General features: G+C 45.2%; 1 protein-coding gene across 4 annotated transcripts in view; it reads left to right on the plus strand.

Moving 5' to 3' along the window:
* Positions 1 to 9314, plus strand: part of LOC109302575 (cohesin subunit SA-2-like) — a 97761-nt gene that overhangs the window by 87428 nt on the left and 1019 nt on the right. For 2 of the 4 annotated variants that reach the window (XM_019524165.1, XM_019524167.1), the window contains 6 exons: positions 1279 to 1433; positions 1528 to 1653; positions 4368 to 4558; positions 6133 to 6307; positions 7430 to 7508; positions 8890 to 8925. In XM_019524165.1, coding sequence (XP_019379710.1) covers positions 1279 to 1433; positions 1528 to 1653; positions 4368 to 4558; positions 6133 to 6307; positions 7430 to 7508; positions 8890 to 8925 — 762 coding nt within the window. The remainder of the gene's footprint in view (positions 1 to 1278; positions 1434 to 1527; positions 1654 to 4367; positions 4559 to 6132; positions 6308 to 7429; positions 7509 to 8889; positions 8926 to 9314) is intronic. The other 2 variants (XM_019524168.1, XM_019524166.1) reach the window with 2 other exon arrangements.

Raw genomic sequence — 9314 nt, forward strand, 5'->3', positions numbered from 1 at the left:
GGGGTAGGCGGCTCCTGCCACTGCTTGCACCTCAGGAAGGCACAGTGCGGGGGGGGAGGTGACCCTGGATCTGTGTGGGGTGGGACTCAACGTCCCACCTCCACCCACGCGCCAGGAAAAGCCAGGGCTGCGCCAGGTGGCTGGCGGTGGTAGCACTGGGAGCGAAGCGGTGGTGAAATTTGGGGTGGATGTAACATCCTCCCAGCACCGCTGGTGCCCATTCTGATCCCAGGCCCCACCGAGAAGAGCCCCATGCAGCCCTGGCAGCAGTCCTCTCCACCCCGCCCCGCACAGATCCAGGGGGCACCCCCTCACCTGTGCCTTCCAGGGATGGAAGCAGTGGTGGGAGCCGTCTCCCCCCTCCCCCCACAATGAGCCGCAGCTCCAGCCCTTCTCAACCCCACCTGGGCAGCGCCTGTCCTTGCCTCCTCCCTTACCACGGGGAGCGTTGATCAGCCCCCCATGCCCCTTCCCTCCCCCCTCCCCTTCCACCACACCAGGCTTACCAGCTGGAGGTAGCTCTCCATGCTGCCAGCTGTGCTTCTCAGTGCCTGAGTGCTGGGCTGCAGCTGCTCACAGCATGGGCATTTATCAGCCAAATTATCAGCCCCATTGGGCCAATATCTGATACAGCCAGTTTTCTTTATATTGGTACCAACCTGATATCGGACCGACGTATCAGTGCACCTTGAGTTTATTGGAGAAGGCAGAAGCCTCATAAAATATCTGCCAGTTTTCTGTTTGTGCAGCTTCTTTGAGGCTTGTAACCACTGGAGCTTGCAGGTGCAGTATTGAATCTGCTAATCAGTTTTAGTGGCTGCTCTTGGCGGGGCTGCTCGTGACATCTGTTTGTCCAGTGTCCATGTCATACTCCAAGCCATAGGGCAGACTTCTAGAATGACTGAAAAATGAGCTTGGCTGATTTTACACATGTTGTCAGCAGCCGAACGCCATGAACTAACCCCTGAAATCTGAAAAGGAGGAGGGGTGGAGTAGGAAGCATTTGGCTATATATTTGTTGACTGTTTTAATTTGGTCCTCTGTGCTCAGTGCAATTGTGTCCTTCCTGGCAGTTTCCTCATACAACACTCAGATATAGCTCACGGGTATGAGTGAAACAGAAATCCTAAATACATTTTCTTAATTTTTTTATTTGCTTGGCTATCACTTTGAAAAGTTTCTATCCACACAAGGAATTTAATGGTTGGCAAGCAGGTTGTCTTCCTGATGCTTTTATTACATATAGAAGGTAACATGCAGATGTCTGTGGCTTTGCAGCTGTTTCAGAAGCACATCAATGCCCTTGGCAGTAGCAACAGCATGGAGTTGTCATCCACCTCCTTCATGAACATTAAGGAGCTTGCTCGTCGCTTCTCGCTGACATTTGGCTGGGACCAGGTGAAATCCAGGGAATCAGTAGCTATGATACACAAGTATGTGCCATGCAATCATACATTGCTTTTGGCCTTGTCTTTGTTTCCTCTGTTCAATTACATTGTCCCTCTTTTATAATTTTCCCTCTGTTAGGGAAGGGATTGAATTTGCCTTTCAGAATGCTGCAGTAGAAGGAAAATGCGTGCCTCCAAATTTACACTTTCTGGTAATCATCAGTGAATTCTCCAATAAGCTACTAAAGCCTGACAAAAGACTAGTGTAAGTTAATTTCCTTGTTTATTGTCAAACAAGTGAATTTCACTGTTTTGTGTAGAGTACAGCACAGCACAGCACATACCTGAAGCTGTGCACAAATTTGTGTGTTTTGTAGAATGGGTTTCTTGATCTGTGCTGAGGAGGAATTGCTTGGATACCCCTTGTTGGTTAGGAAAACTTTGGAAATCTATTCATTTTTTGTGAGAAGTTTGGTTAGAGGGACATTTTTTTCAGCCAGTAGCGGGGGTCATGCATATGGAAAACAATCTACCATTTGTATTACTTGCAAATAAAAAGGGAAATCCTTATTACATTGAGGAAGTCTGTTTCATGACTCACAAGCTTCAAATTAAATATCAATAGATTTTTTGTTTGTAAATGTCTCAGAAATTCACAGTTGTCCCAGTTGGAGTGGTCTCATACTGAACAGAAACCAAGCAGTGGGATGAAAAAGCCCATATTTTGCTACACTCCTTTATGACCAGCATGTGACAGGATACTTAAAGCATACAGACAGTATCAGCCTGGATTGAACTGGACCTTATCTTCTGCAGAGTGTATCAACTCACTTTTGCATGGCAAAGATCAAGAGTGGTTGTTGGATGTTGATGTCATGTGACTTACAATCCTTGGCAAACAACGTTTATTCAGGATTTAGTTTAGTGAAAAATTCAGAATAACAAACACATATAACAGAGAAATGCATTGTGGAAAAAACCAACCAACCAACCAAAAAAAGAACGAAAAATACTCCCCCTCCCTCCCTGATGATTTTTCTTGACTGTATTCAATGTTTTTCGTAATTGCACATCCCAGGAAAGTAGGATTTTCCCTACTGGTTGGATCTTTGCTTGTTGTTGCTGGATGGATCTGGATCCAAGCAGAAAACTCTTTTCAAGCTCTAGCTCCAACTGCTTTAGAGTTGCCTACCTCTGCTGGATATAAATGGAAAGCAGTAGAGTTGGTAGGGGAGGGGAAGGGGGCTGCAGTTTTATCCACAACTCTGCATTCAAGCTGTGTTTCTAAAGTAACAGTTTCTATTCTGGGAGTCTCAAAATGCCTTGCAGAGGCTGAAGATTATATTTCCTCTTAGAAATATTTAGGTTTAGCTGCATCATAAATTACAGGGTGGAATGTTTTAAGTCAACATGAACTTTTGAGAATAAACATCTGGTTATTTTCAGTTTTTATTATTAATCATAGGATTGGTGTTCAGACCTGTATATTAACATATGTGAATGCATCCATTACAGATGAGATGCAGAATGTGGGCATTTGTTAGAAAGGGGTATATTTCAACATGTCTAAGTATATGGAATTTAACTTTTTCCTCCTCCTGTAATTACCCAGATCATAGCAGCAGAATGTTACTGGTAAGTTAGTTGGTCTTTGCTAGGAAACCTTATATAGAGACAACCAAATAATGAGCTACAAAAAAGGTCTGATTCCTGAATCATCATCAGGGAATTTAGCAGCCTTGTACAAAATCTGCCCACCCTGTTGATGACGTATTCTCGTTTCATTTAATACGCACACTCACACTCTCTCTCTCTCTCGTCTAAGGCAAATTAGTCTTCTACGAACAGTGCTGGGAGTTGGATTAGATCCTGAAATAGTAGCTGCAATACACACTTGTTTGAAAACAGCAAATTCCATTGTCAGAGTTTTTCTAAGCCCCTGGGGCCTCCAGGGTAGGTGACTGCAATAATTTCTGATTCAGCGTTCACCCCCCACTTTCTGCCCCTGGGACTGGCTTTCTTAGTTTGCAAAGTGTCTGATACTTTCCAGACCATCCTCATAATCAAAGAAAGAATAATCTACTGTACAAGCCAGTATTAAAACTGTGCCTTCTGGTCTGAGGTGGACCTGGCTTAGCAGCAATAGGCTTGATTTGAAAGAGATTTAAGCTCAGGTCCAGGTTGTAATTCTGTGGTCTGGTTCAGCAAAGTTCCTATTTGTTAAAATGAACTGAGTGGGAAACATTTAAAAACAATGTCTAGAGAGAGTGAGGGAGATGTGCCTAACTCAGGATAGCCAGTAATCTGATGAGGTTGTTCACCTGGGATATGGAAGTCCTTTGCCCAAATTGATCGAAACAGACATGAACCTGGGATTCTCATGCCCAACATGGGTGCTTTGGCCACTGCTCTGGTAGGTATTTTGTAAAAACCATCCTGGACCTGAGAAGGCTTAATCAAAACTGTTACATTCCAGCAAAAAGATTAGTTATTGGCACATCATCGTTTTCTAATGTGGGGGAAAAAAGTCTCCCAACCAGCTCCACTATTCAGCAGAGGCAGCCCCCCCTCAGTTAGGTTTCCCACTGCTCAACAGTTGAGGAGGCAAGACAAGGCCTCTCAGTTCCCAAGAGAAATGAGCATCTTTGAAGAGCCTAACCAAGTTCAAGCCATTTCCTGGCAAGAGCAGCAACAGGCTACAGAGTGCAGGAAATTCTTTTAGGAGATTGATGTGGCTCTGTAATTACTGGGAATGAAGTGTTGTGTCTAATGTTAAAGTTCAAGAAGTCTCTCTGCTTTGGGGGCTTTCACACTTGATTTTATTTCCTAGAAAAAAGAGCAGTGTTCTCTCTCTCTCATGACAGATCTGGTCTTGGCTGCTTCATTGCAAAGTGAGGGGCTCCCTTTGTAGCAATGCTTACTCTACATTCCCAGAGCAGAAGACTTTTTTTATTATTCTTGCTTTTTGGCTTTCTCCAGGTATGGCTACTTACAGAGATACATAACAGAGCCAGGGTTCTGCAAAGGAGATGAATGGCACCCCTTGGTTTGGTACAGAAACTCTTTGCTTGCAAATGAAGAGGAGGAGAGCTCTGTTACCGGCGGCGTAGGCGAGTGGTCGTCCATGAGCCCATCTAAGATATCTACCTTTAAGAGGAAGTTATCTAATGGTATGAAAACACCATTGTTCTTCTTGTATTGTGCCTCTGGTGAAAATATATTTCTTAACATATTGTGTTAAAATGCTGTTGTCTTCAGGGTGTATAATCTTTCATTCTCAGTTTCATTAATTTTCGCTTTCAGATGTTTTCAACTGTTACTTGCACCCACCTCGGTTAGTTAAAATGTATGGAGCTGTTTGAGGATGAAAACAGTTAATTATAGAAGTGCTCAGTGTTACCTCTAGATTCTCACCTTGCCATTTTGGGGTTATGTTCTATTTGAGGTAGAAGGAAAGGGAATCCCCTCTACTGGGCTCTTTTAATTCCATGCTTCTTAGCTTACTTCCCTCCCTTTGCCCTTCTTAAGGCTGTGGTTTGCAAAGACTTTCTTTCATCTGAGGATGAGTAGCTGGAATTCCCTTCAGAGGCCATTATACTGGGCAGGGAAGGGTGGGTGTTGCCATGTGTCATTTGTCACTTTACTTCTTTCTGTCTGAGCAGCAGCACGCAGGACCCATAATTCTAAAACAGGGGTCCAGGGTGCATATTTTTTCTGCAAAAGAAGTACCATATTTACTCCCGTGCCCCATGCATTCCCCTCCCCATCAGTCCTCCAAAATGTGGTGCATGTTCTTGGCAGGGAAGCTGATTTTCATCACAGGCCTAGAATCATGAAAGAATACAGGCATGGAGACGCTGTGCTGTCATGGCGGCCAAAGAAGCTGTCACTTCCCTCTGGGCCAGCCAGCAGCATGGATGGAGGTGTTAATCCTGAATTCAAGTGTTAGCCCTGAATTGACAGTAATTTTTTTGCCTGAGCCTCCAAAAGCTGCTACTGATATGGCACTGGACATGAAAGGGTTACCAGTAGCTTTTGCCAGGAGTGCAGTGAAGCTGGCTGAGGGTGTGTGAGCTGCTGCATGGAGTCAGCTCCTGGCCATGACAGGAGAAGTCTTTTTTTCCTACATTCTGCCTTCCAGAAACAAGGTGCATATCTTATTGGGGGGTGGGGCGGGCAAGTGGTATGCAGGAAAATATTGTAATTAGCTATTTCCTGGACCTCTTGTTTCCTTAAATTTCTTTGTAGATTTTAGGGAAATTGCTAAACAAAGCAGACTTTTGAAATGACTCTTCTGTTCAAATTCTCCCTGTGAATTTGGTATCCACAGTGGCTCTTCCATATGAAGAATGGTGTTGCGAGAAGTGTTCATCTCTCTGCATCTCAGGCATCTTCACATGGCCTTTGGGGTGAAGGGGGGGTGCTTAAATTAGAGCGGCTCTGAGACCCGCTCTAATTAAAATGCCTGCGGCGTCTCGTGCATCAGCATATCATACTTCAAAATGGCGGCAGGGACACTTTAACTAAAACTCATTTGATGAGCTTTAATTTGAAGTACCCCAGCTGCCATTTCAAAGCTAATTAGCATGCTTCAGCAGACTTGATTAATCCAGTCTGCTCTGATGTGCTAGAACTAGCTCTGTTCCAGTCTGCTCTGGCATGCTATAACTAACTGTTCCTGCATGTCTACAGACACGCTCAGAGAGCAAGGATGAAGAATAATACTGTTCATTACCTGTTACAGGGTCTTTACTTGAAACCAGCCCTGCTGAGGCAACAAACAAAATTCCAGATTTCCAGTGTACTTTGCAACTTGCTTCCCCAGCAGGGAAGAGCAGAAAGAGGTTGAAGGCTCAAGAAACTCCTCACCCAGAATATCTGCCATTCTTGTGTCCAGCGGGACCAAAGAGAAGATGCAGGTGAGGGATGCATGTTCTACAGACGCTTTAAGTGACCCCTGGGATTTCTTTGTGCCTGTGGGCTTCTGGGAAATTAAACAGGACACAGGCAACTGTATAAACCGTTATACTGGATGCACTGAGTCTGTCTTCAAAATATGTCTTGTGAGGCTGTGCTCAATGCTGACGCAAAGCAGTTAACTAACATCAAGGCATTACTTGGATCTCTGTTTCAGAGTGATACTGAAACATCCAAGAATTCCCACACTTCCTACCACTCCAAGCCTTCCATTGCTGCCTGGTCCTAGGTGGGGATTGAGACAGAAAAAAGTGGCTCTTTGCTGCACTTAAGTTCCTAGTCCCATTGAGGATGCTGTGAAGAGAACATTGGGTCTCTCCTGGCTCATGCCACTAGGTTTCAGGCAGCCTATTGTCCTTCCTGGCCTGGTGTATGGGGAGTAAAGAAAACGTTCAAACTCAGGCCCTTAACTCCTCACCATTTTGTAGAAGGCTAAGAGTAGCAGGTGTGCTCCTGGTGGTAGCAGCTCTGCTGCTTTGTTACTGACCTCTGGGAAGACCTGGGTTTGTATACTGCCTGTAGTTCCCCATAAACCGGTGTAACAGAGGTTGTGCAGAGCATCTTTAGCAAGACCAGGGTTCCCACCAGACTCTGAAGTTCTGCCTGGCACACCAAAGGAAACAAAGAGGGGGAAAAAGAAATAGTTTTCTCTGGCTTTCATTTCTAGAAATGTTAAAGGGTCACATGTAATGGTAACTTGGACTCTAGACAGATAAGTGCTATTCTGGGCAGTGGGCCCTGTTTTAAGTGGACTTAGCAGACTCCTTTTTATTGAAATGTAAGAAAAATAAAATTGGCAGGCAAAATAAACCAGAGGGGTAACAGCTTCTCTGGGAAGTGTAGTGTGTCTTGCTATCTAGAAATGCTTTAATCAAAATTCCTCTTTATCAGAACACTTGAAGTGCTTCCTCACTTGGAAGATATTGTGCTGCTTTATGCAAGAATCTTAAGAGCAACTCATAGCATGTAGGCACTGTCTCTATTTCCACTTCTTAGCTTTCTATAGCATATTGAGCATAATTTGAGGGGGGACAGGAATTAAACGACTTGGCTTTTCATTTCAGCCAAGATATCATCAAGGCAGAAAACTTCTCAGAAGATGTAGGTGAAGATGTTGATGTGGATGTGGTTGGCACAGAACAGGTAATGAGAATTTATTTTTGGCTTTTCCAAGTGGGGACAGCTATAGCCAGGAGTCTGTGTATGGAGAAAAATACCTTATGAGCAGCCCTCGGCCGTATTTGTGCCTTCATTCATTTATATTCCTCTCTGTAGCTGTTATCAGAGCTGGGGGGATGGGAAACACTGCTTAGTTTCCTCCAATCTTGGCTGAGCAGGGGGTTTCCTTATATGCATGTGCAAGGCGCTACTTAGGCAAGGGGTATGGGCTTTAGCTGGTTTGTAGCACTGTTGCATTGCTGAGATTCAGTGGCTTCATGGCTTTTGGGGGAAAGGGCTGCTGCAAGAACAAAGTCTGCATTGTAACCTAAACAGTTCAGGAGTTGAATTCTCTGTCCACCAATATCTAGCTGGTCTAATAAAAGATATCACCTCTACCATGAATTTTGAGTCCTTTTGCATCTAGATGAATATGGCTACAACCTGGATACCTGTGCACTGGTGGCATTTGCTTTCCACAGACAAGGGCCCCCTATAGAATGGCTTGCTTTGTAGTCTCTCCAGTTGGGGTGAAAACAAGTGGCATTCAGGACTTGGAGTTAAGGACCAGAATGTCGTGGGAATGGTCTGGCAGTCAGCAGAAACCCAAGGAGCATTAGCAGCAGCATGTGTTTGTATTCATTTGCTCTGCTAACTTCTTTTTGTAGTACATGCATGACTTTTTGGCTCAGATCCTGTTGTTGACAACTGCAGTCATCCACCTGCATCTTGGGTCTTGACTCTAGCACAGGGGCAGGCAATTATTTTGGGCAGAGGGCCGCTTACTGAGTTTGGCAAGCCATCTAGGGCCACATGACAGGCAGCCCAGGGCAGATTAATATTAATTTTCTAAATCTTTTAGAGGCCCCGTGGGCCAGATAGAATGGCCTGGTGGGCCGCATTTTGCCCACCCCTGCTCTAGCACAAGAATGTGGTAGGATTCTCCTGGTGTATGAAGTTTGTTATCACTTTCAGGGCAGCATACGGCAAGCCAAACCTCCTCCAAATTGTTGTACATAGGAGCCTTTTGGGCACTGATGATTTGACTTCCTTGCTGTCTGAAGAGAAAGGTTTCACTGGCTGCAGCTGCTGCCTGCACAGAAGGATGAGGCAGGCTACCTTCTTTATCCTTTTGCAGGGCTTATCATGGGCTGGAGGGTGCAGGAATGTGCATTTCATAGAGGTTCTTCTCATAATAGCTCCCCATTCATAATATTTCAACCCTACATTTGAACTGCAGCAATTTTTGAGGGCAGTGCAGGCAGAAGAACTATTTTTGTAATGTTTTTTTTGCCTTCACTGACCTATCTAGTACCCCTTCCCCATCCCCCAATCTGTCCATTAAGGGACTTTTTGATTTTTTGAGGTATTTGTGGAATTTCCTTCCCTGAAGGTTTCTAAGGAAAGGGTGGAGGAGCCTCTGTCTGGAATGTCTTAACAGTAGTGCAGCCTGCATCTGTGCAGGGGTTGGACAAGGGGACCCCGGAGGTCCTTTCCAACACTAAGCTTTCAACCCAATTATTTGAACTTGAAGTGGCTGCTGGCCAGTTTCACGGGCAGACTGTGGGGCTGGCAGCCACTTTCACAGAGGGAGTGGCAGGCCCACCCCTCAGTGTCTCTGGCTGAGGGGCCCAGGTAGTCCTGCCTCTTGCTGCTGATTGGCTGCGAGGGATGTCCTTCATGCGGTCCTGCCTCTTACCACTGATAGATGGAGAGGAGCAGGGCCACAGACCTCACAGCCAGTCAGTGGTGAGGGGCAGGGGCAGCAGCCGTCTTGCTAGGCACCCTTCC

This window comes from Gavialis gangeticus, unplaced genomic scaffold, assembly GCF_001723915.1.
Source record: "Gavialis gangeticus isolate Ggan-Ray unplaced genomic scaffold, GavGan_comp1, whole genome shotgun sequence".
Classification (NCBI taxonomy): Eukaryota; Metazoa; Chordata; order Crocodylia; family Gavialidae; genus Gavialis; species Gavialis gangeticus.